This window comes from Pantherophis guttatus, chromosome 1 (genome assembly GCF_059756535.1).
Source record: "Pantherophis guttatus breed Tessera chromosome 1, ASM5975653v1, whole genome shotgun sequence".
Classification (NCBI taxonomy): domain Eukaryota; kingdom Metazoa; phylum Chordata; class Lepidosauria; order Squamata; family Colubridae; genus Pantherophis; species Pantherophis guttatus.
In genome coordinates this window covers 244,230,206-244,257,581 of record NC_142063.1, presented here as the reverse complement: position 1 = coordinate 244,257,581, position 27,376 = coordinate 244,230,206, and the positions used below count along the sequence as shown (strand labels likewise).

The following is a 27,376-nucleotide window of genomic DNA, read 5'->3' as shown; positions in this document are numbered from 1 at the left end:
AACTGGGTTGAAATAGGCTAGTTTAGTGATTGATTAGTTTAAGAAAAAGGATTTTTAAGACATATATTTTGGGGAGTGGAAGAATCGGATAGAACTGAACAAATGTTAAATTTGGAGAAGGCTGCTTTGAAATGTTAAATTAATATATATAATATATATAAAAGTAAAGGTTATGTTGTTGTAATAATAATAATATTTTACAAGTTTGGGGGAGGAGAAAAAGGGTAGATTGTGAAAAGCGGAGAAAAGCGGAGTTATAAGAATACTTTGCTAAGGGTCAGTACTTTGAGGAGTGAGTAAGGGCATGGTAAAATATTATGTAATTAATTATGAATTAGCTTATTGTTGTGAAGAAGAAGTCACAGGGGGGGATGGGTGGTGAGGGGGGGTTAGGGAAGAAGGGAGGAAAAGGGGGAAAAACTTGTATTTGAAAAACTTTTTCAATAAAAAAAAAAAAGAAAGAAAGAAGGAGAAAATAAAATATGATTGATCTCGAGTCCATGTATATACAAGCAAAATTGGATGGGAAGATAAAGAGTCTTCAGATATGCACATTGGGGCCAAGGTGATATGGAACAGCGTTAGGCTGTGGTAACATTAACTTAAAAGATTAAGAAGCTCTTGAGTAGACTTCAAAACCTGGTAACTTTGCAGGCACATCTATGCAATTGTCTCACCACTGTCTCCTTTATGGAAGACTTTTTTTTTACTCCTCAGTGTAGCTTACAACTCTGGAAATTCCTCATGGTCTATTCAAGTACAAACCAGTTACAGATCAACCCAGATTAACCATGGTCTCTTTACTCAGCTATAATGTACTTGAAACTATATTAATATAAACATAAATGCAACCATTAAAACATCATAAAAAGAACTCTGAATGCCACAATAAAAGCTAGTAGCTGCAACTGCAATAATGTAAAAGGCTTATTAGAAGGAAGAGTTAACAAGTTCAAGATGCTTAATGTAAGTGAAGTTAATCTAAATCAGATTTTCCTAATTTGAAGGCTGGCCTCTTGGTCTGATATCCTGCACTTTGGTATTGGCCAGGAATTCAACTTGGGTAAGATTCAGGGACTGGCACATAGAATTTAAAATGTTGAGGCCATTTGGCTGCTGGAATCTGAGTGACAGCAATATCTCACATATGCTGTTTATCAACTTTAGTTCTGTATGGGGTAGCACCAGTGGTGGGATTCAGCCGGTTCTCTCTGGATCGTGTGAACCAGTAGCGGCGACTGTGGGTGGCTCCGCCCACCTGCCTGGACATAATGCGTGACTACTGCACATGCGCAGAAGGCCATGCACATGAGCAGAGGTGGCGTGTGCACTCACATTTGCAAACCAGTAGGGAAGGTAAGTGAATCCCACCTCTGGGTAGCACTACCCCAGACAGACCCAATACCTAATAGTCACAACTGCTGCTCGAAGAACAGGTGGCAGTTGTGGCTTTGCATAACTTCATGTGGTGTCCCATGTAACACTGTTATGTGAACTGCACTGGCTGCCGATCTGCTTCTGGGTGCAATTCAAGGTGCTGGATTGGCTTTGCCCCACTTGTGCTGGTAGAAGGGGCCTACTGCGGACTTTATCAGTCAAGGAATTTTGGCTGGTGGGATACAGAAGATCTTTCCCTGCCATGGCTTTGAAACATCTTAGCTCAGGAAGTGAGATCCATCCCCTTCCTTTAGTTTAAATCTTCAGGAAAACTCTTAAAACCTGGTTGTGCTGGCTGGCATGGCATCCTGAAGGGGAAGCTACTGGCTGGACATGGTTGGTACACTAACAGAAAAAGTACCCCACCTCTCTACCCAAAGCCTTGTTTTTAATTTGATTTTTACATGTAACAGAAGGAAGTCACTCAGAGTTGCCTGAACTGCGAGATGGGCAGATAGCTAGCTAGCTAGATATGAGAGGGAGGGAGAGAGAGAGAGAGAGAGAGATGGATACAGATTTGGGAATCTGACATCTGAAGAAATTTAAAAGAGTTACTAGAAATATGTTGAAGCAAACTTCATAAACTGTAGGGCACTCATATCAACAAGTTATTTGTATATCCTGTGATTAATTTGTGAAAATGTTGTACTCTATTCCTAAGCATTAGAAAACTACCACTAGTAGATAGCACAAAGAATATATGATGCCCGAATTGAATGTATAGCATGCTGGTACCTAGTGGCAATGTGAAAATATTAATCATTTGCTATATACTTACAAGCTGCCCTTATTTCTTAGCCATGTTATTAAGAGGGAATGGAGTGGTCTTCCTCTCCACAGCTCTTAAGGCTCTTAGACTTTAAAAGTAATGTATTTTCATATATATATATTTAACTTTATATATATATATATATATATATATATATATGTATATATGTATATATATATATATATATATATATATATATATATATATATATATGTATATATGTATATATATGTATATGTATATATATATATATATATATATATATATATATATATATATATATATATATACATACACGAATTACTAATACAATTTTAAAGTGTTCTGATATGTCTTCAGTAGTTCAAGTACTCTTAAATGGTTCCTTTGCTGTCTTCTGCTCACATTTTAAAATCGTCTTAGTCCTTTAAACATGTTTTGTTTCTTCTTAGCTCATGCAATGTAGTTCTCAAGCTCTTTACCCCATACCAATGTTATTTATTTCAAACTGATATGCATTTCTAATGCATTTTAATACCCCTTTAATACTTCTGCTCAACAAAATGAGGTTTTTTGCTTGATACTTTTCTGATTTTTTAAAAAAGTCAAGTGCTTTATTAAAAAAAAGGAGAGAAATCTCACTTAAGTATTGGTAAATTGTTCTTCTGAAAACTGAATAATAACATGGTTTTCAATTAATAAAGTGTGGATTCCAAACAGGCTTATAGAAAAGATACTTATTCATTGTATTTGAAACATTGATTTTTAAAATTAAATTGCAATGAGCTGAAAGTAGAAATATTTAATTTTTATTAACTAGGACAAATCTTAAAGTCTGCTATAAAGTGGATTCATTGTTCCCTCGAGTGCTTGGAAATAAGTCTCTACTGTACCTAGAAAAATTACCTGCTATTAAACACACAGCGTGTAAAGAACTGCAATCCTACATTCCAATTTGTCATTATACCTGTATAATACATGTACCAGATTTCCTTTCATGATATGCTTTGTTATAAAATCAAGAGGTTTATTTATTTATTTATTTGTCAAGCATATATAAGATAACAGGTAAAAGTATAAACATAATTTGAATACATGAAAAGAGGAAGAGTAAAAAGGAATATTAGGACAGGGATGGTAGGCACGCTGGTGCACTTATGCATGCCCCTTACAGATCAATGGTGGGCTTCAAAATTTTTTACTACCGTTTCTGTGGGTGTGGCTTGGTGAGTGTGACATGTCTTGGTGGGCACGGCAGGAGAAGGATATTGTAAAATCTCCATTCCCACCCCACTCCATTCTCACCCCACTCCAGGGGAAAGATACTGCAAAATCTTCATTTCTTCCCAATCAGCTGGGACTTGGGAGGCAGAGAATAGATGGGGGCGGGGCCAGTCAGAATTTTTACTACCGGTTCTCCAGAACTGGTCAGAACCTGTTGAAACCCACCTCTGTTACAGACCTCTTAGGAATGGGGTGAGGTCAACAGTAGACAGTAAGGTTAAAGTTTTGGGGGTTTGGGAAAGAAATCACACAGTCAGGTAGTGCATTCCAGGCATTGACCACTCTGTTACTGAAGTCATATTTTCTGCAATCGAGTTTGGAGTGGTTTACCTTGAGTTTGTATCTATTATTTGCTCGTGTATTGTTGTGGTTGAAGCTGAAGTAGTCATTGACAGGTAGGACATTGTGGCAGATAATTTTATGTACTACACTTAGGTCAGACCAAAGTTGGTGTAGTTCTAAGTTGTCTAAGCCCAAAATTTGATGTCTGGTGGCATAAGGTATTTTATTCCGGATAGGGGAATGGAGGATTCATAGATAGATAGATAGATAGATAGATAGATAGATAGATAGATAGACAGATAGATAGATAGATAGATAGATATTGATATAGATATCTCATCTTATCTCCTAGATGAGATAGGCCTAAACAACAAAAAGAAACAATATTTTAGAATTAATTTGCAAGTAATATTGATATTGTATAGCATGAAAATGTGCCAAAATGTTAACATAAATAGAGAACAGCTTCTTTTTGATAAAAAATATGTTGTATTTGGGGATTATATAAAAAGGGAATAAGGGGACATATTTACAGTGTAGATACTGAAATGATGGATAGCTTCTACTTCTACTACTACGGCATCAACAGTAAATGAACCAGGAGGCAAGAAATGTGCCACTTGGTAGGAAAGCAACAAAGACCTTGGAAAATATGAGATCCTGTGATATGTCTACAGATAAAAGATCAGATTGTGCAAGCAATGACTTTCTCTATGGAAGTGAAATTTGGACTTTGAAGAAGCAGGATAGAAAGAGAATTGCCAGTTGAATTTTGGTGTTGGAGAATACAATGAATAGTCAAAAATAAAATAAAATAAAATAAAATAAAATAAAATAATAAAATAAAATAAAATAAAATAAAATAAAATAAAATAAAATAATAAAATAAAATAAAATAAAATAAAATAATAAAATAAAATAAAATAAAATAAAATAATAAAATAAAATAAAATAAATAAATAAATGGATCATCATATAAACCAACCAAGCCATGGTTCTCAACCTACAGTATTTTACTTCAGACAGATTTTGTGACAATCTAGCTCTTTGAAGAAGACTCTAATGCTGGAAAGTTGGAATGAAAAAACAACAACAACGGACGACCAGCAGCAAAATGGATGAGCTCAATTACAGTGAGAAGGCACTGCTGAAAGACCTTGTTAGGGTCAGACGGTCATTGAAAAAGTAAATGTATGTTATTGTTAAGAATCAACACCAACTTGATGATACATAATAAAGCATTTTCTCCCACAATATTAGAATCAGTGATAATCCAACCTTACCATTCTGTCTGAGCTTAACCATGGTTTAGCACCAGTGGTGAAATCCTCCAAGGTTTGCCACTGGTTCGCTGCACGTGCATGCACACTGTGCGCCAAACGCTCGCTGTGCATGTGCATACACAGTGTGTGCCAAACGCACGCTGTGCATGTGCATGTGCAGTGCATGCCAAACGCACACTGCACGTGCGCACATACACAGTTCACACCAAACGCGCGCTTCACACGGAAAAAGGAGACTTAAGAAGGTAAGGAGAACAGTGGGCGGGGGGGATCAGCTGTGCCGCATGATTTAGATTCGCTAGAAAGCAGGATTTCCTGCTTTCTAGCGAATATAAATCGCGCGGCACAGCTGATCATCGGAAATACCGGTTCAGACAAACCGGTAGCATTTTTTTTACTACCGGTTTGCCCGAACTGGTGTGAGCTGGTATCATTTAACCCCTGCTTAGCACCATGTGTGAACCTGATCAACATCAAGTGCTGGGAAACCTGAAGAAAAGAGTGTCTTTATATCCTCATTTTGCTCCTGGTGAGCTTCTAATAGCCATCTGTGGCCACTTTAGGGACAAAATGGACTAGAGCTGCTTTTGATCTGATCTAGCAGAATTCTTATTTTCTTATCTGTAAAACAAGTTCAAGCATTACTTCTTTCTTGACATTATTTTCCTCATCATTTTGAGCAAACAGTAGAGTAGGATCGCTTGTTGAATTCAGTCAGTCACTGATGCTTTTTTTAAAAGGCTATTTAATGACCTGCATTGTACATATACATATGAGAACCCACACACCTATACAAATACTATCCTTTTATTTCTAAACATTCAATAAATATAACTGAAGGCAAATTAATTAGAGGGTGTATATATAATATTTAAAAAATCAGTACATTATTTTAAAAAAGCCTTAGACAATGTGAAATGCCATGCTGTTTAATTCTTAGGATAACACAGTAAATATAGAAGCATGAACATATGGTACATGAAAGGAGAAGTAGCAATTTTCTGCAGTAACACTTCTCGGCTGACGCTTCATGCAAAAAGGGCAGTTAGCCTATTCCTTATAATGAATTATTTCAAAAAGAAAAACTGAAATGTCTACCTTGGAAATAAGAACTCCAACATTCTCTTTTGCAAGCGAAACTGTTGAAACAAACAAACAAACAGTGATCAAATGCTAGACATCTCCCTTGTTCTAGTGATGCTGCAGAATCCTCTAGGATCTTGCCTAAGGCCAAGTGCTCGGATAATGTGACTGGCATTATGCCTGTAGTATTGCCTTTCATACATATTTTTAATCCAGTTGAAAAAGTAGCTTGTTTTTTAGTGCCCTAAATGACTTGTACAGTATTGCCTAAATTCTTCATGCTATGACTTTATGTTTATTTATTTATGTTTATTTATTTATTTATTTATTTTGTCAAGCATACATAAGATTACAGATTAAAGTGTAAACATGATTGTGAATACATGAAATATATAAACATGATTATGAATACATGAGTTGGTTACGAATTAAAGGGGACATTAGGACAGGGACGGTAGGCATGTTGGTGCGCTTATGCACGCACCAACTATGTGATTTTCATCGCTTTGGCTTAGGTGTCTCAAATTTACTGATGTATTTAATCTATTTGTAAATCACCTCACATCATCATAAGAACTTGAAGTAGACAATTGTGGGATTCGTTGTCTAGGTTTTGAAATGATTACCAGCCAAAACGTATAAAAGAAAACAATGGTAATTTTTATTTCACTACTTTGCAAAGAGGGTGTATCACGTACACGCAAGTCCAGTGGACACACCTTAAGCCATCAGTATACTTTCTTTATATTCCCTATCACCGTTGCAGATTTGCCTCCCACCCTTTCCTCATTGGCCGAGTATTCAGGCCATCACAATCTATCCGAGACACCTAAAATGAATACATTTTTCCCTGCCCCTTATTTACAATTTATCACTAATAACTATTAGTTTCTAGGATTTGTCTCTAGTTGTCAGCAAATTGTAGCTATAACCTTTTTTTGAACGGTACCAAAAACTTTGGTAAGTTTTTGAACATACCAAGGGCCCAGTGGTGGGATTCAGCCAGTTCGCACCACTTCGGGAGAACCGGTTGTTAACTTTCTGAGCAGTTTGGCAAACTGGTTGTTGGAAGAAATCATTAGGGCAGAGAACCGGTTGCTAAATTACTTGAATCCCATCACTGCAAGGGCCTCTCATCCCTTTGTTCCTACCTGCAGCTTTAAGCTCAAGCAGCATTTATGAGATAAGTACACAGTGTATTTTTTTCGAAGGGTAGTATGTCCTGCTACAATTTCTGTAAAAACAATAAACTCCTTCCTCACACAATGAATTTGGCTGCAAAAATCTGGACCACCACTAGATGACAACAAAACCATATGGAAACTCCTAACTCTTTGCTGCCATCTACTTGTTCTCTACGGGTCTGATAACTCTAGCGGAGAATCTTGCCATAAAGCCAACACTCTGAAGAATTTTGAGGGTCAAAGTCCACATAAAGTTGCCAAGTTTGAAAAATACCGGTTTAGTACACTCTGCAATTATGATGATTCCTTTGATAAACGAAGCTTTTCCGTAGCATCACTTGGATCCCTCTGCCTAGACACGTCATGATGTAACACGCCCCGCCCAAGAATTTATAGAGGCAGGGACGAACTGAGGGCGGAAGCTTTCCTCATGCCATGATCTTATCTGAGCATGCGCCTCTCCGGAGCGGTCCCGTTTATTTTGACTTCGCTCTATGGCGTTCCTGCTGTAGGCGTTCGGCGCATGCGTATTGCGAAGGCGAGAGGCGCTCGAGTTCCAGGAACCGGCGGCGGGCGAGCGTGGTTGTGTTTAACCTTAGCGGAGCCGCTGGCCATGGGCTGAACTTGACGGGCTCCGGGATTTCGGCGTGACAGGGCCGGGCATAAGGCGGCCGCAGTTGAGGGCGTTGGAGGAGGCCTGGCTCCGAGGATGGAGAGAGCCATGGAGCAGCTGAACCGTCTCACCAGGTCCCTGCGCCGTGCCCGCACTATCGAGCTGCCGGAGGGTAAGAGCGCGCGCTACGGGGACAGTGGATGCGAGATGGGGCTGCTCGTCCGAAGAGGCTTGCAGGTCAAGGATAGGAGGAAGGAGGAAGGAGTGAAAAGGAAAGTCTTAAGCGGGAGTGGGGGGGGGGCGAGATCTAGGTGGAAAAGTACTTCCTCCTAAAACTAGAGATGCCTTCATGTACTCAAGTGTTGCAGAAAGCTTTTTTTTTTTTTTTTTTGATAGTGGTTGACCTGAAGCTTTTTCCTTTCCTTTTCTTCCGCTTACTAATCAAATACACCAGGAATTCCTTCTCAGCTAGGCAAAGTCAGAACCAAGGGTGCTGAAGTTCGGAAACTTGTCCCAAAGGTACTTTTTCAAGAGGGTTTTCTGGCTTTTCTTTGAAGATGTCTCGCTTCTCATCCAAGAATCAGTTTTTCCCCCACCATCCAGTCAGAGCTGAAAAAGCTTCTTGGATGAAGAAGCGAAACGTCTTCAAAGAAAAACCAGAAAGTCCAGTTGCCTCTTGAAAAAGCACCTTTGGGTCAACCGTGACTTGGATGACTGAGAATCTCCATAGACATTAAGTTTGGAACTTGTGTCAAAGAATGGATGAATTGCAAAGGATCTTCTATCTAGGTTATGTAGTCTTAATGCTGTCGTCAGAATATTCCAATAAAAAAACTCCAAGAGGAAACCACAAGCAATAAATCTTACTTTAAGATCAGAGGTTTATTTTCATGAGCAATTTGAGCATGAGGAAGCAATCATACAGAATACAACTTACATTAAAAGCCCATTGCAATGAGGTCCACTGTCATAGCTGGTCCAGTTAAGACAGCTATAGGCCAGTGGCCATGAACTAGACCTCATCTCCTTCTTTTCTTGTGTTGGTTAGCAAGTTCTGGGCCCAACTGAAAGTGCTGGTCATTATCTTTAATGGAGCAAGACTGAGATACAGCAGATAACACTATATCAGAATTATATTTATTTGTTGATATTTATTCCAAGCAATTCTCACTGTTCAAAATGAACATACACAGCAGATAATCACAAATGGGCACTAAATATAAAAACAATAGTACCATAACCAGTATGGGGATTGCAGCATTTCCCAAATGCCTTTGGGATAAATCAATATTAAATTATTTCTGAAGGTCAGCAGCAAGCATGCAGCAGCAAGCAGTAGCAGCAAGCAGCAAGCTGCCTTTAAAATCGTGCAGGGGACATGACTGAAAATCCTTTCTCCCAGGCCCAGAGAGCAATAAACAGCTTTATGTGTGGTCTGGATAGTTCAGTTTATTATTTTTTTTCTGTATTCATTAGTCATTTTAACTTGCAATATACATAGCAATAGTACTTAGACTTGTATACAACTTGTTCATTTTACCAACCTCGGAAGGATGGAAGGCTGAATCAACCTTACATCCTCTTTCTGTGTAATTTTCATTTTAAATTTATTTTTTTAAAAAATATTTATTCCTTACCAGGGAATAATTTTAATGTTACTGCACTGTTTGTGCTCCGATTATTTTGTGTTGATAAATAGCTGAAGCACTTTTGCTTCTATTTTTTATTAATATTATCATTTTATCCACTGTTTCTTCAGAAATACAGTATTTTGAGATGAGGATGTTGTTTAGTTGCTGTGTGAAGTAGCTTCAAATGTATTAATACTATTTAAAGAATTCCCTGGGTACCTAATGAGAAAGAAGCTCCACTTGTTTGACAAGTACTATGTAATGAAGTATGTGCAAATATCCTGTATATACTACATGATACTATACTGTACTGATTAACATATATATGTTTACTGACTGTAACAGGAAAATGTCAGTACCGGCAAAACTTTGTTGATGCTTCTGCAATATTGTCAAAGCAGTAAGGTCATTTTATGCTTCAAAATGTATTACAGCTATAATTTTTTTTCTACACAGATAGTGAAACTGCTGTTTACACGTTAATGCCGATGGTTATGGCTGATCAACACAGGTGAGTCTTCACAAGCAACTCTTTAAGAAAAATTCTTTAGGCTTTGCATATTGGATCACAGGAAGAACTGTTTTTTAATATAATGGAGGCGCAATATTTGTGTCTAATGCTGTTTTTCATTTGATGTCATTTGAAGCTTATTTTTTATTTTTAAAATTATGAAATGTTTCCATCCTAATCATGATAGAGTTGACAAAAGTTATAGTTTTCTTGTAAATGTTTCTTGCTTGCGATCCAGGAAAGTATTAACAAGAACTTTAGCCAAATCTGAAGAAAATGTCAGTGTTGAATAAATTATATTTTCTCATTTCATTTTTTGTTAAAAAAATGAAGCAATTTTTCACAGCTAGTTATTTGAAGGTGATAACCTAATAAAGTTGCTGGTAAGCAAGCTAGAACCACATTGCTCTTATTTTCTCAATGTATACATAAATTTTAAACTCAGTAGATTTTACTAAAAAATATATACTACTGTTTTGGATGTAGCAATCTTTCCCATCAATAAATTCAAACTAAAACTTTTTATAAAGATATTTCCTATATAAAGTAGAAAAATTTGTAGAACTGTTTTAAACACTATTAGTGAAACAGAGAGAGGAAAACGAATGAAAAATATTTTGTAACTATGCCATTGAGTTGGGTTCATTTCCTAATGACTGCATGAATAAATGCTTATTCTATCAGCCTATCTCCAGTGGCGTACATATTGTAGGTTTTTTCAGGGATATTCCCATAATCCCTTTGAATCTTATCTATTTTCTTTTCCTTCTACTTCCTCAGCCTTGCCAAGTACAATCATTTTTTTCTCGTTCATCATTTGTTAACGTCACACACATGTTCATTTGGCATTTTTCTTTCCATATGTGGCTTTATTTGTCTTTTTAAATATCTTAAACAAAACCTTATTTGTTTAATGAGTTCAATAATCTATATATTCTCTTGCATTTGTTTTTCCAGTACAGGTATATTGGCTGGTCTTTTAAATTTTCTGGCCACAGAGTCTTGTTCTGCATTTATTAACATAGGATGTTTGTCAGTGGTTGGTTTCAAAATTTTTTACTACCGGTTCTGTGGGCGTGGCTTGGTGGGCGTGGTATGGCTTGGTGAGTGTGGCTTGGTGGGCGTGGCAGGGGAAGGATACTGTAAAATCTCAATTCCCTCCCGATCAGCTGGAACTCAGGAAGCAGAGAATAGATGGGGGCAGGGCCAGTCAGAATTTTTACCACCGGTTCTCCGAACTACTCAAAATTTCCGCTACCAGTTCTCCAGAACTGGTCAGAACCTGCTGAAACCCACCTCTGATGTTAGTACATTAGGTGCCACTTCAGAAGTCCAGTTCAATAGACATTTTAACGGTGTCTGTGCTTTTCTCTTGCTAGCAGTTCTTTTTCCTGTACAATTAAATCACTTCTCAAATATATTCTTTATCGACACATCATTCTCTAATCCTTTTTAAAAGGATTTTAATAAAAGCGCTCTATCTTCCTTTAAATTTGCAATTGCCCGTTCTCTTCTGTGATTATTCTCGAGTATTCATTCAAAACCCATGGTTCTTCTGATCTTAAAAGTTCTCTATTTTTATTACGTTCTTTTGTTGATTAAGAGGTCTGTTTTGTCCTTTCTTCACTGCTATTGAAAATCTATATTCCATTGTGCTTTCTTTTTTTCTTTTTCTTTTCATTCTGGCTGTTATGATAGCTTATTCTGAAAATGATCTCAATCTTACTTGAAATTTGGGGAGTTTTTTCTCCTTGGGTTTTCATGATATTTCTTATCTCCTCTCATTATTTCTCATATTCATAGTCACTTACCATATTTTTCGGAGTATAAAATGTACTTTTTTCCCTCCTAAAAGAGGCTGAAAATTTGGGTGTGTCTTATACTGCGAATGTGGCTTTTTTGAAGCTTTTTTCAAGCCCTAATGAGGCACTAGCGAGTGAAGCGATCTCCACTTCCCTGCTTTGCCTGCTCCCTCCGACTCTCAGCTGTGAAGCTTTTTTTCAGCCCTAAGGAGGTACTAGCAGTGAAGTGCTTTGCCTGCTTCCTGTGAAGCTTTTTTTCAGCCCTAAGGAAGTACTAGCAGTGAAGTGCTTTGCCTGCTCCCTCCGACTCTCAGCTGTGAAGTTTTTTTTCAGCCCTAACGAGGCGCTAGTGAGTGAAGCGATCTCCGTGGTTTGCCTGCTTTTCTCATTGCTTCTCTCTCCAAAGGTCAGTTGTGCTTTAGAAGCTGTTTTTTATCCCCAAGCAGGGGATAAAAACCAGCAAACTAATGCCCTGAAGCTGGCCAGACTAAGGACGCTAGCCAGATGAATAACTGGTAGGCAGATTCCCCCCCCCCCATTCTCCTCCCCAAAAACTAAGCTGCGTCTTATACTCCGGTGCATCTTATAGTCCGAAAAATACGGTAAGTATACTGAGGCTGTTCCTTACATTGATCTTATGCTGTGATTATTCATCAGGTTATGCCTTGTTGGAACACCTGTTCTAATTATATATTTAATACCTTTACCTAATGGTGTGTGCCACAATTTCGGAAAGTGTTGAGGTTGTCTGGATTACAGGGTGGGAGAGAGTAATTATGTAAGTGGGTATATTTCATGGCAATCAACACCTCTGAAAATTTGCTGTGGAACAATTAAAGGAACACTTGCATGTCTTGCTTTTAAATATTCCACTGATGCAATTAATATTCAGCTGGGTATTCATTTTTAAACTGAGCAGTAAGGTGGGGTTCTTGTTTTCTTTGACTTACAGTGAAGTGTCATACACAACAGCCATCTGGTCTCTATTAAAAGTAGTTGAAAATACAGCTGTCTCACTAACTAAAATATGTCTTAGATCTGTTTCAGAGTTGCTGTCAAATTCAAAATTTGATGTCAATTATGCATTTGGACGTGTGAAGAGGAGCTTGCTTCATATTGCAGCTAAGTAAGACAGTCCTCAGAATGTTGTGAAATGTGTTAATAATGTTTTATTTTTTGCTTCAATTCTTTGAATGCTATTTTTATTTTTAGTATATATTAATTATTTTTAATTAATAAATTAATTTAAAAAATCATTTTTTAAAGAAAGCAATCATTAATCTTAAAGGAGAAACAAAATGTAAAAAATAAAAATGCAAGCTGAAAATAGGAATCTTTTTTGTACCGTGTTTCCCTGAAAATAAGACCCTGTTTTATAGATTTTTTAATCCTGAAATAAACACTTGGCCTTATTTTCGGGGAGGTCTTATTATTTTGGGGTGCATGGAGCAAGATGGGGCTTCTCTTGCCATTTTATCTGATTTCCAGCTCTGCATTTAAATATTTTCGGGGGAAGGCTTATTTTAGCGCATGAGCTCAAAATCACGATTGGGCTTATTATCATGGGATGTCTTATTTTCAGGGAAACGGTATTGTCAAGTGAGTGCCTTCCAGTTGGCCCTTGGCAATTGCCTTCAGTTTGATTGGCAAAATTTCAGAGTAGTTTGATATTGATTCCTTTCTAGGTCAGAGAGTGAGTGACTGGTCCAAAATTATTCAGCTAGTTTTGTATCTAAGTAAGGGCTAGAACTCACCACCTCCAGCCTGGTGTCTTTCTAGCCTGTGGTCTTAACCATTGCAACAGATTGGCTCTCTGAGAGAGAGAGAGAGAGAGGGCGGGGGAAGGGAGGAAGAGGGAGAGAGAATCTTTTGATTAGTAGAGAATATTGTCTTTTCCAAAACAGATAAATCATAAATTTTCAACAACTGTTCTTTGACCAATTAAATAATATCCATTTTCCAATTTGTTAATATAATTCTTCCCTTGAGTGTGCTGCTTCCTCTGTACAACCACCATTCTTGATAAACAGTGAAATTCCAAAACTTTACTATGTAATTCAATATCACATCGACATCTTTCACATTTAAAGATTTCCCTATAAATCTACTAGTAAACATTAATACATATACATGCACGTATGCTAAATGATCACTTGCCCATATCATGTGGGTCAGTGAGTCCTCAAACGTTTTTGCACCTCTAGCATAGGAAAGTTGATGTTCGCTCTTTCAAGTACATTCTTTGAATGTATTCTTTCCAATACACTGCAAATTTAATTTTTTGATTAATTTCAAATATAATTTAAACTTCTTAAGGAGTATTCAGTGAAGCCATAAATGTGGCTTTATGGAAATTCTAGTTTGTTATTTACATGTTTGAAATATCCCAGAAATGACAATTTTGAAAATGTTCTTGGGCTTTTGATAGAGATGCATTACAGGTTTTATTTCTGTCATGTATTTCATTAAGTATCAAAGTAATTCAGGTGCTTTTGAAGCATAGATTGTATTAATAGTATGTTGAGAAGTCTGTAAGATTTGCCCATCCTTGGAAGCAATTTCTGTTTTTGAGCAACTTGTTTTTGCTCTTTAAAAAAAAAGAACTACTTAAAAGTTCTTTTACAGGAGGACAAATCTTTGTGTCATATTCCATACAATAGATTAGTAATTTTTAAAAACATCAAAGCACCCCTAATTTAAGTACTTATTTAACATGTTCAGCTTTGCTTTCAGTTTCAGTATTTTAGTTACTCAGTAGTAAGCAACTTTTTTTATCCTGGCTGATCATCTTAATTTTCAGCTCAATTTTTTTTTAAAAAAACGATAAGTTGAAATGAAAGTCATTTTAATGTGATTTCATCATGTTGCTTCTTTTTTTGTGAAAATTATCCTTTTTTACTTTTTATTTTTTGTTAAGATGTTTCTAAACTTTCTCCCATAGCTGTGGATCAGTTGAATGTCTAATTCTGTTGCTAAAAAAAGGTGCAAACCCTAATTACCAGGATATTTCTGGGTGCACTCCACTTCATTTAGCTGCTCGGAATGGGTAAGTTCTAGTAATCACCGTTAGCTGTAACAAAAATAGCTAAGCAATGTACAGTCTTCGATCTTTTAGTGAACCTTTTTAAGAGGCCTAATAGAATCTTTGCTGAAATATAGTCAGGGGTGGGTTCTATTTACCTTTACTACTGGTTCGCAATGGGGCCACGCTCACGCGCTCGCTTCACTCACATGCGTGCAAAAGCATTTTGATGACATAGGGGTCGGAGGGCGGAGCCTCCTGCTGGTTTTACTACCGGTTCTATAGAACCGGTGCAAACCAGGGGCAACCCACCACTGAATATAGTGATACTGTACATTAGTCAGATTTGAGGATTGTTCAGGCTGCAGAGTAATACTTAAGAACTATAAGAAGCTATATTTTTGTTCATCTTCTGGATGTGATCGATGCAAATATTGCCAAATTATGTTCCATATTTTGAGATTTAAAGGTATGCATGCAAAATGATACTCTGTTTAAATCCAAGGAAACTGACAACCTGCATTAAAATTTTTCAAGTAATATAGAGATGTTTCTTAGTTTTAATTACATCTAATTTCATTCTTTCCCTCCGAAATTAGGAATAGGATGTAGGGTATGTTTAAATATAATCAAGTTTATAATAACATGTTTAGCTCCGTATTTCATTTTCATGGTTACAGTGTTATCAAGTAATTTTAAATATATTTATATAGTTAGTTTCTATTAACCTGCTAGTCCATTTTAAAGATTTGACTTGCAACTCCCTAAGAAACAATGATCTTTGGACTCTGCACTTTCAACTAAATGGAACTTAGTTTGATTTTATCCATAATTTAAACCCAGGGAAAGAGTTGTAACCTGCTCCCCTCATTGGGGAATTGCAGCAATGTCATGATTGAGTGCTAAAATCAAAGGAAGAAAGGTGGAACAGAGGTTTTACACAGCCTACTGTTCTTTCTTTTCCTAAGTTTGGTGAAGCATTGCTGTTGCCCTTAAGAATATTCCAAAAATCCCAAATGGCCTAAATAATTTATTCGTATCACTAAATATGGCAGCAAAATGAGTATCACTTGAATTGGACACATTTTGGAGGTGGGGGCTGCAGTAGAGGTGATTTGCCTCCCAGAGGTCTCCTTGTCTCTTTTCCAATTTTATTTATTTTAAAAAATGTACGGACACAAACTGGGCATAATTTTGTCTATGTAATTTCAGGGGGCTGTACGTTGCCCACTCTGATTTAAGTTTTAGGCTTGTCTTGTCTTTAAGAAGAAGAAAGAGAAATACATTTTTGTCCTTGAAAGTACACATCAGAACATGTGCAGCAAATGCTCAATACAAAATGCAATGTATAGACCTAATGACTTTATTAATTTTCTATTTAAAAAATGTGACTCAGGTTCTACAGGCAACATAAATGTTGGTGTGACATCTTCCTAATTTAATCATACCATGCTTTGCAGTCCACTTATTATCTGGCCAGTTGTTTCATCCTTATTTCAGAAAAGCCAATATTTACTATCCAAACAGATCCTTTGTATTTTTGCCTTGATGTCACTTGTGTGCTGTGGTTGCTCCTGGTTAGCAAATTGCATTTCATCTCTTCCCTTTTTGAATGTATTGTTCATAAGCCACTGCTATGTTCTGATGTTGCTTGGTTTCCCTTCAGTAGTTTTCAAAATATCCATGGAATACTTTGGTTTCCCATTTTTTAAATCTGATTTCAAGATTGTTTTGTAGTCATAGATCAAAAGTCTGTAGAGATTCTCAGTCGTCCAGGTCATGGTTGTCCCAAAGGTGCTTTTTCAGGAGGCAACTGGACTTTCTTGTTTTTTCTTTGAAGACGTTTCACTTCTCATCCAAGAAGCTTCTTCAGCTCTGACAGAATATCCTTCCATTCCCCACTATCCTATCAGAGCTGAAGAAGCTTCTTGGATGAGAAGTGAAACGTCTTCAAAGAAAGAACAAGAAAGTCCAGTTACCTCCTGAAAAAGCACCTTTGGGACAGTCATAGATCAATTTTATTTTCACAAATAGCCCTTATTTTAGAGATTCTTTCAATAAAGTTTCTTTTGTTGCTTAGATGTAATCATTAAGCTCCTGTTGTTTCCTCTTCTTTACTGAATACTAATAACTAATAGTTACTGCATTTTGTTAGATAAGTTATAAACCTCCTAATGTCCAGTTGGATTGAGGGGTATATACATTCATAAATGAATAAAACTAAAAAGAATATTGGACATATGATTGATATTTAATTTATTTTTCTATGCAGCCAGAAAAAGTGTATGAGCAAACTACTGGAGTACAGTGCTGATGTCAACATTTGTAACAATGAAGGTCTGACAGCAGTAAGTGCTATAATTTTATTCCTGTCCTGCACCTGATGCTGCAACGGGTGATAAATGTGAACTGGTTTCCAAGTGCTCAAAAGATCACATGATTGGGGTGCTGGTGTGGCAGTTGTAACTTTGAGAATGGGTTGTAACTAACTTTTTTTTTAGACTGTTGTAACTTTGAACATTTGTTAAGCGACTGGTCATAAGTCAAGGATTAGATACTTTTCTAAAATTTCTAAGTTAATGGAGAGATCTTAAGTATTCTGTTTCCATGAACATTAGACCATGTTTGGCAATGAAATGCATTTGAGCAAGCTGTAAATTTCCTTGCTGAATGTGTGCTCTGTTATCTTTTGACCCAGATCCATTGGCTTGCTGTTAATGGACGAACAGAACTGCTTCATGATCTTGTTCAGCACGTTTCCAACGTAGACGTTGAAGATGCAATGGGGCAGACAGCCCTTCACGTCGCTTGTCAAAATGGCCATAAGACAGTAAGTTGAGGAAGATAGCTTGAACCTGAATGTTCTGGCTTTAGACTGTAAACGTTTTATATGCAAGGACCCCGATCTTAGGAAATACCAAAATTATTTATTGACTCTCAGCAGGTAATATTGTTAAGCAATAACTGCTGATTTTGAAAATGATGGACTCTTCAGGTCAGCATAACATTAGATCTTTTAGGCCAGGGGTGTCTAACTTGACAACTTTTAGATTTGTGGACTTCAACATCCAAAATTCCACAGTCATCCAAGAGAATTCTGGGAGTTGAAGCCCACAAGTCTAAAAGTTGCTAAGGTTGGCCAGCCCTGTTTTAGAAATTTAGCTGTTTCAGTCAGGTTTTAGGCTGGAACAGTGACAGCATTGGTTGCACTTTTTGATTTGTGGTGTTGATGGCAGTGGCACTACTCTCCGTCACTCTCTGTCACTCTCTCTCTTATCTGTCTATATGTCTGTCTGTCATCTTTAGAGAAAACATATCCTTGAAATCTGGTATATTGTACTAATAAGGCTTATGTAACTTTTACACAACATTCTTAGCTTCAATTAAAATATTTTACAGTATTTATACACATACTTATTTACAAGGGGCTTTTATTCATTGGGAAGATATTATTTAGTTCTTGGTAATCTAATTGATCTCTCAATTTTAATGAAGATTATTATTATTTTTATTTATTACTAAATTTACGTGTCACCCAACTCTCAGTGACTCTGACAATTATATAATAAGAACATCTAAAATGTAGAGCTAAGGTAGAAAAATTAACTTTTAATTTTAACTAGCTGATAATCTGGCGTTGCCTGCATATTTATTTATCCCAATCCTGTATTAGACAAGAAGAGCAACTTCACCCTGAGCCCTGATTTAGGCGAGAATTAAATTAGTTAAAAATGTTTTTCCTGTGCTCCCAGAAGCGTCAAGTAAAATGATACCACCTTGTTGTTTTGCTAGCTGATCCATGATTATTTGGTATGCTTTTTTCTGATCTTGATTTAGAAGTGGCTTGTCCATGATATATGCACTAAGCTGTTCGATGTTGTCGTTCTTTTCTTGTATGTAATCTGTGTGATGTACGTGGTGTCGGTCTCGTAGTGATACAGGCAGGCCGAGTTGCAGTAATGTTTTATTGATCACGGCCATATGTTTGTCCTCAAGAACAATCACAGCCTTGTTGAAAATATCTAACAAAATGTAATTTCTATTATTGGATTTTCCCCCTTACCAGAGAAAGCCCCCTTGTGGAGTACTGTGAAACTGTTACCATGGCAATTCCACTGTGCTATACAGTAGAAGCCATTTTAAGTCAGTCCAGTAGAAGCCATTTTAAGGCACAACAGGCTGTATCTTAACAGAACACTCACACTGACGGGTGTTAGTATTTCTTTCCAGAGAGTAAGTCATCTGTGTACCAAGTTTGGTTGAAATTGCTTGAGACGTTCCGGAGTTATGCTGGGACATACACATACATCTGTACACATCTGTATGTATGTATGTATATATGTGTGTATATATATATATATGTATGTATGTATATATATATATATATATATATATATATATCAGAATATAAGGCTTTTTTTATTGGAGAACATGTTTTCGGTATTATAGAGACATAATCTTGTAGATGTTTGCGTGCAACGGAAATAAGTTCCATTGAAGTTAGTAAAGCTGGCTGAAAATGAGTGGGCATAGGATTGAATCATATTTGTAAATTTATTTCATTATTTTTTTTCTTTCCCAAAGACCGTTCAGTGTCTTTTAGATAGTGGTGCAGATATTAACAGGCCCAATGTTTCAGGAGCAACTTCTCTCTACTTTGCTTGCAGGTATGACTTGTTCTGCAGTTTAAAACATTACATGAAATAAATTCTGTGTTAAAATTGCAATCAGCCAACTGGTGAAGTGGGTATAATGCTGGCTTTGCCCTTCTCACCCCTGTTCTTAATTACAGTAACTGCGTCAACTGTCTTGGCCTAACTGCACTCTTGGACTTAAGAAAGTGTCTTGTGCCAAATTAGGCCAATTGTTCACAGTAGGCCCATGCAAATAATTTAGTGAAAATGCTTTCCTCACAGTTGCTTTTCTGTTTGCTTCATTAAATATTTGTATGAAATTGATTATGTAATCATTGTAATACAATTAAGCTCATCTGCAATTTTAACAGTAATGCAAGTACAGTAGATGTTTTCTTCTAACCTCTGTGTGAAGGATATCCTTATCAGTTCTCAGTCAGACTTCCTTACAAGGATGCATTTTATTTATCAAATGTTTTATGGAGCTTAGAAGAGAATGGGTGACAACAAAGCCTCTATTAACCAGTTCTTACTAGATTTCTATATTTTATATAGCCATGGTCAAAGAGACACTGCACAGATTCTTCTGATGAGAGGAGCCAAATACTTGCCAGATAAAAATGGAGTCACCCCACTTGATCTTTGTGTACAGGTATAAATTGGTTTTAACTTTATATGGACAATTTAAATGTACCTGTTAATTGCCATTGCAATCATTAATCATGTGAACACAGGTGTTTAGCATTTTATGAAGGTGCTGATAGGTGATGTAAGAACGATTGCTATAGAGGCCGCCGACATGGTGCCCACAAGACATAGTTCAGATATCACCTCCAAAAAACATGCTAGTATTCAATTAAAATAATATTAAAAAAGGGTGAAATTCCATAAGATATTTTGGGTTATTTGTTCTCTCATTCATTCATTCCTTCATTCGTTCAATTTGTATGGCACTCATTTCAAACAAGTAAGTCTGGGCAGCAAATAACCATAAAATTTAATAAAGCCAATTAAAGCATAATACAAAAAGAAAAATTAAATACATATAGCAGCCGAGAAATAATATAGTCCTAATATATTATTAGCATAACCAGGAAATGAGGCCCTTTACACACTTGGGACTCCAGGCCTGGGCATATTCATATCTCTGTTTTTTCAAAAGAAAAGCCTAAATTCATAGTCATTCCTTCCAATAATTTGTCTTGAATTGGCTTAATGTTGGCTTTTATATTGTAAAATTGTGGAAAATATATTTTTCTACCCTGTTTTCCCCAAAATAAGACATCCCCTGATAATAAGCCCAGTCGGGCTTTTGAATGCATGGCAATAAGGCCAAGCGCTTATTTCAGGGTTCAAAAAAAATATAAGACAGGGTCTTATTTTTGGGGAAACACAGTAGTCATTAGTATTTGTTATTGTAGTGTATAGAGTAATGTATCTTTAAGAATTAATTTTTTAAAAAAATATTTTGAGATGTGAGCTAAAACACTTTCATGACAATGAGTTCTGAGTTTTTGAAAGAAAATGGCCTTGCCTCCCTAGCAATGGGTCCTTTTAAATTTGTACCTGTGTGTGATCTCATCAAATATCTTAGATCTTCAGCATAGAAGAAACAATTTCTGAAGGTGTAGAAATGTCTACATTGTTTTCTTTCAGGGTGGTTATGGAGAGACCTGTGAAGTTCTAATACAACATCATCCTAGACTTTTTCAAACAATTATTCAAATGACACAAAATGAAGATCTTAGAGAAAACATGGTAAATTCAGTTTTCCTCTTGTGTTAAACCTACAAATTGATGTGTAGGTGCTTCCTTTATATTAAGCAAATATATTTTTTCTTCTATGAAATTCTAAATGAATCATGCTTATAGTCAGATTTTATATATGTTTATCTGGAAAGGCATCTCAGTGAAATTTATTGTAATATAAGTATACATTTTCATAGTGTTATCCTGATAATCTGCAGAAAGTAACCACCTTTAAACTCAGTGGGGTTTATATCATGTTTATAGCTATGCATACATAAACTAACTCTTATTAGTAGCAGAAATGGTAAGTGTTACTTATGTTAATTAATGTGATAATACATCTTAATGGCTTCTCTTTTTATATCTAGTTGCGCCAAGTCCTAGAACACTTATCTCAGCAGAATGAAAACCAGTATCTTAAAATCTTAACGAGTCTTGCTGAAGTAGCTACTACAAATGGCCATAAATTGCTTAGGTAACATAGTTATTGTTATTCCTCCTTCTCCTCTTCCTACGATGGGATATTCTGATTGCCATTCAAACTGAACTTACATAGGTTCAAAGATAATAGCGAAGCAGCTGGATTTTTCTGAAGGGTATTGTTTACAAAGAAAAGGAAGTGAAACTGAAATAAGGGGTTGAATGTGAAAATGGCTTAGTGATATTTATGTTGATAAAGGATAAGAAGGGACGTGGTGGCTCAGTGGCTAAGACCCTGAGCTTGTCGATTGAAGGGTCGGCAGATTTATTTATTTATTTATTTATTTATTTATTTATTTATTTATTTATTTATTTATTTATTTATTTATTTATTTATTTATTTATTTATTATCAAATTTATAGACCGCCCTTCTCCCGAAGGACTCAGGGTGGTGTACAGCCAAAGTAAAAAAAATAGCTACAAACATTAAAAACAATTTAAAAAGATATATATAAATTTGGCCCCAAATTTACTGTTTAAAAAAACAGTAACAAAACATATTAAAAACATTTAAAAAGCATTAAGCCAGCCCGGCTTGCTGAAAAAGGAAGGCCTTCAGGGCATGGCGGAAGGCACCGAGGTCTTGAATTCTTTGTATCTCTGGGGGCAGTTGATTCCAGAGAGCAGGTGCCCCCACAGAGAAGGCCCTCTTCCTGGGGGCCACCAGTCTACATTGCTTGGCCGATGGCACCCTGAGGAGGCCCTCTCTGTGGGAGCGCACCGGTCGGTGGGAAGTCGTTGGTGGCAGCAGACCGTCTCGAAGGTATCCAGGTCCTATGCCATGGAGCGCTTTAAAGGTGATAACCAACACCTTGAAGCGCACCCAGAAGACCACTGGGAGCCAGTGCAGCTCACGCAGGAGAGGTGTTATGTGGGAGCACCATGCAGGTCCCGTCACTACCCGCGCGGCCGCATTCTGGACCAGCTGTATTCTCCGGGTGCTCTTCAAGGGGAGCCCCATGTAGAGAGCGTTGCCATCGTCCAGGTGAGAGGTGACGAGGGCATGAGTGACTGTGCACAAGGAATCCCGATCTAGGAAGGGCCGCAACTGGCGGATCAGGCGAACCTGATAAAAAGTCCCCCTGGCCACAGCTGTCAGATGTTCCTCCAAGGACAGCTGTGTATCCAGGAGTATGCCCAAGTTGCGAGCCCTCTCCGTGGGGGCCAACGACTCGCCTCCAATAGTCAGTGATGGAGTCAACTGACTATATTGGGATGCCGGGAACCACAGCCACTCGGTCTTGGATGGGTTGAGCCTGAGCCTGTTCCTCCCCATCCAGTTCCGCACGGCCTCCAGGCACCGGGACATCACTTCAAGGGCATCATTGAGGTGGCCCGGGGTGGAGATGTACAGCTGGGTGTCATCAGCGTACTGGTGGTACTTCACTCCGAAGCCACGAATGATCTCACCCAGCAGCTTCACATAAATGTTGAACAAAAGGGGCGAGAGAATTGACCCCTGAGGCACCCCACATATGAGGCGTCTCGAGGTCGATCTCTGCCCCCCTGCCAACACGAACTGCGACTGGTCCGAGAGAAAGGAGAACCACCATAATACGGTGCCCCCCATCCCCAACTCTTCCAACCGGCGCAGCATGATTCCATGGTCGATGGTATCAAAAGCCGCTGAGAGGTCTAACAGGACCAGAACAGAGGAGCAACCCCTGTCCTGAGCCCTCCAGAGATCATCTACCAATGTAACCAATGCCGTTTCCGTGCTGTACCCAGGCCTGAAGCCCGAATGGAATGGATCTAGATAAGACGTTTCCTCCAGGCATTGTGGAAACTGTTGTGCGACCACATTCTCAACAACCTTCGAAACAAAGCGAAGGTTGGAGACAGGATGATAGTTGGCTAACACTGCCGGGTCCAGGGAAGGCTTCTTGAGGAGAGGCCTCACCATCACCTCTTTCAAGGCCATGGGGAGGTAACCCTCACTCAATGAAGCGTTGATAATTCCCTGGAGCCAGCCTCGTGTAACCTCCCAGGAAGCCAGTACTAACCAGGAGGGACACGGGTCTAATAAACATGAGATTGCACTAAGTTTCCCCAAAGTCCTGTCCACGTCATCAGGGGTCACAGAGTCAAACTCTTCCCAGATAACATTCTCAAGACTATTCCTTGCCACCCTGCCTGAATCTACCCAGTTAGACTCCAAATCCTCCCGAATCTGTGCGATTTTGTCATGCAGATATTGTCCAAATTCCTCAGCCCTGCCTTCCAGGGGGTCCTCCTGCACTCCCAGATGTAACAGGGAGCGGCTCACCCTGAACAGGGCGGCTGGATGATTCTCTGATGACGCAATAAGGGCGGAAAAGTAATTAAACTTTGCCGCCTTTATTGCCACTAGGTAGGTCTTAATATGCAACCTTACCAGTGTTCGGTCAGATTCAGCAAGACTGGCCTTCCAACCACTCTCTAGGCATCTTTTCCGGCGTTTCATCTCCCTCAGCTCCTCGGTAAACCATGGAGCCCCACGGGATCGGCACCGGGTCAGAGGCCGCAAAGGCACGACTCGATCTAGAGCCCCCCCAGCTGCCCGGTCCCAGGCAGCTACCAGGTCATTGACTGAGTCGTGTGCCAAGTCCTCAGGAAATGGCCCAAGCTCCATTCAGCGGTTCGAATGCCTAGTGCCGCATAACGGGGTGAGTGCCCGTTACTTGTCCCATCTTCTGCCAACCTAGCAGTTTGAAAGCCCAAAAAAAATGCAAGTAGAAAAATAGGGCCACCTTTGGTGGGAAGGTAACAGCGTTCCGTGCGTCTTTGGCATTTAGTCATGCTGGCTACATGACCACGGAAATGTCTTTGGACAGCGCTGGCTCTTCGGCTTTGAAACAGAGATGAGCACTGTTCCCTAGAGTCAGAATATGACAGTGGTTCTCAACCTGTGGTCCACGGAGCCCTGTGGGGGCCACAATGTTGTCACAGGTGTTCGTGAATGCTTGAAGAAATGTTTTGATTTAAATCTTGAGTTAAATCTTCAGGGCCGTGGCCATGTTCCGCAGCCATAAAAGTTATTTAAAGGGGACCTCTGGTGAAGAAAAGGTTGAGAACTACTGGAATATGACACAGTAATTGATTGGATGGCTTATCTATATTTCTTAAAGTCTCTGTCAAAAAATAAGAAGATTTGTGAAATAACTCATCTATATTTTGATGTTTGGATATATCTAAAAATGTAAATAGCTTTGGAGAATGGGGCCTTCAGTCTTTATTATATGACTGCTTGGAGCATGGGTGTCAAACTGGCCACGTCACATTGCCATCATGTGACCTTTCACGATGGTTTCCCCATTCGCGTACTGACGTAGGCTTGGTCTGCATGTGATGCATTCGGTCCACGGGCCGCCAGTTTGACACCCCTGGCTTAGAGTTATTGCATTGCTGCAGTATAATTTTCCTATGTATATTTTGTTAATTAAAACAATTGCATATGCTTTATTTTAGTTTGTCAAGTAATTATGAGGCACAAATGAAGAGTCTGTTGAGGATAGTGAGGATTTTTTGCCATGTCTTTCGTCTTGGCCCATCCACTCCCAATAATGGAATCGATATGGGCTACAATGGAAATAAAACTCCAAGAAGTCAAGTGTTCAAGGTCAGAAAAGTAATGCTACTAGATATTAGTAGAAAAATAGATAATAAAGAGAGAAATTTTATCATGTATATGTATGTTAATCCACATGAGAAAAAAATAAATTTGGTTGATACCTATTTAAGTTGGCCCGCCTTGATTTTTCTCTCTCCCTGTAATCATTACTGTTTTCTATTTATGTATCTAAAGTTCATCCTATTTAAGATGTTAATAAGTTTATGCAGATTGCATATCTTTAGTTGATTAGTTTAATTACTTCTACCCAAATTTATCTGGCACAATACCTGGGCTTTTGGAAATAAGGTTATTAGAATTTTATATATTTTATTATTTTTTTGAAAATCTCTTTCTTGTGTGTGAGTCAGTAGATATCTTAGATATAGGTCTTGATGCAAGACTTAATATTTATAAATAAATAATTCTAGTTAATTATTTTCCCTTTGCACATTATTTCCATGACTATCATCTTCTAATACATATACAGACATTTTTGTTCTTACCTAAAGACATGACAACTGTTTCTCATTTGTCTGATGCTGTGACACTTTTTGCAATTAAATAATTATGCCATTTATTTATGGCTTTATTACCTAATGGGTTTAAAATACTTTCTTCCTGAAGTTATGTTTTTACTCCTTACCTCTACTGTTGTCACATGCTTGATATGAACCCTGTCTAAGAGAGATTGGTCCAGAGTCACCCAGCCAGTTTTCATGCATAAGGTGGGACTTGAACTCACAGTCTCCTGGTTTCAAGGCCAGCAACTTAACCACTACACCATACTGGCTTTTGTTTATTTATTTTTAATATTTTATTTTAATATTATTTATCAATTATCAGGAAATGGTTATTTTCCTTATGGCCAGATATGCCAGAAGAAATGGCTTCCCTACTTGTTTAATTAAAAAAAGAAAAATAGATTAGAATTGTAATATTTTCAGTGTTCACATAAGTAAATACATATATAATGAAGTATTGTACATTCACCTAAAATTTACCCCTTTATCTTATATTTGATAGCCTTTGGAATTACTCTGGCATTCATTAGATGAATGGCTAGCCCTAATATCTGCAGAATTAATGAAGGATAAAACCAACATCTCTTCTATCCTGCTGAAGCCAAAAGGACCCAATCAGCAAGAAGATGGCATCCCTGCACCGACCTTTGAAGTTGCTTCAACTAAAACAAGTGCACTTTCTGCAGAAAGAGAGGAATCTAAAATGTATGAAGTTGGCAGTGCCCAGGAAGCTTATGTGGACTGCCAAGATGTTATTTCTGTGACAGCAAACCGGCTGAGTGCTGTCATTCAAGCATTTTATATGTGTTGCTCTTGTCAGATGCCTCAGGGGTAAGTTTCAGACCTTTTCATTTCCTTCTTCCAGATCATTCAAAACTTGGGATTTTCTCTTCTCTGCTTCCCACTTAATGACCCACGTGTCTTGGGGTTACAATGATAACCGAGACTGCCTGGATTGCTGTTGCTAAATGATGCGATTATGTTACGCCATACTTTATTATCACAATGCTTAGCAACTGCAGTCCTGGTTCCAATTGCCATTGTAATTCAAAGCTGACCTGTACAGTAGTTAAATATTCAATCTGTGAATACTGAAATATCTATTTCTGTCCTGTGACCAGAACGCATATATAGTCCTAGCAGAATGCAAGAGAATTATCAGAAGTAAATTTTAATAAAAAGAGGAATTTACAGTTTCTCATTTATTTGACAATGCACATAATTATCAGGAGGTAGTTTAAGTAGGAAAACTTTGAAAAATGAATGCACGTTAATAAGACTCTCTGAACATTATAGCCAGTGGAGGGATGCCACGAAGATTATAGGAGCATTTGGGGGAATATTCAGGGTTCCCCCAAATAATTCTTATGACTTCATACAATTAACTCTGGGTAGGTAGACATGCCATTAAGTCCCGGTGGTTTAACTATACTTCGTGTATACATCATATTGACGTTCACACATCACAGTGGATCATAACCGATTATGGGCAAGTGCAGTACATCATTTCAGTCTTTGA

The 27,376-nt window shown here is 37.8% G+C and overlaps 1 protein-coding gene and 1 long non-coding RNA gene across 3 annotated transcripts in view; one reads left to right on the top strand and one right to left on the bottom strand.

The window, feature by feature from the left end:
• Positions 1-4,745: 4,745 nt before the first annotated feature.
• LOC148116812 (uncharacterized) lies at positions 4,746-7,657 on the bottom strand. The gene is made up of 3 exons (XR_015731390.1): positions 7,576-7,657; positions 6,133-6,173; positions 4,746-4,816 (listed from the first exon to the last, which is right to left on the bottom strand). It is a non-coding gene; the product is annotated as an uncharacterized LOC148116812 (long non-coding RNA).
• The window catches only part of HACE1 (HECT domain and ankyrin repeat containing E3 ubiquitin protein ligase 1), a 43,577-nt gene continuing 23,782 nt past the window's right edge, over positions 7,582-27,376 (top strand). For both annotated transcript variants that reach the window (XR_015731389.1, XM_034409072.3), the window contains exons 1-12: positions 7,582-8,086; positions 10,002-10,056; positions 12,895-12,984; positions 14,800-14,904; positions 17,153-17,228; positions 17,579-17,710; positions 19,465-19,547; positions 20,070-20,166; positions 21,171-21,272; positions 21,632-21,738; positions 25,192-25,342; positions 26,360-26,688. Coding sequence is in view for 1 of the 2 variants with exons in the window: in XM_034409072.3 (XP_034264963.1) it covers positions 8,011-8,086; positions 10,002-10,056; positions 12,895-12,984; positions 14,800-14,904; positions 17,153-17,228; positions 17,579-17,710; positions 19,465-19,547; positions 20,070-20,166; positions 21,171-21,272; positions 21,632-21,738; positions 25,192-25,342; positions 26,360-26,688 (1,403 nt within the window). In the remaining variant the exon portion in view is untranslated. The remainder of the gene's footprint in view (positions 8,087-10,001; positions 10,057-12,894; positions 12,985-14,799; positions 14,905-17,152; positions 17,229-17,578; positions 17,711-19,464; positions 19,548-20,069; positions 20,167-21,170; positions 21,273-21,631; positions 21,739-25,191; positions 25,343-26,359; positions 26,689-27,376) is intronic.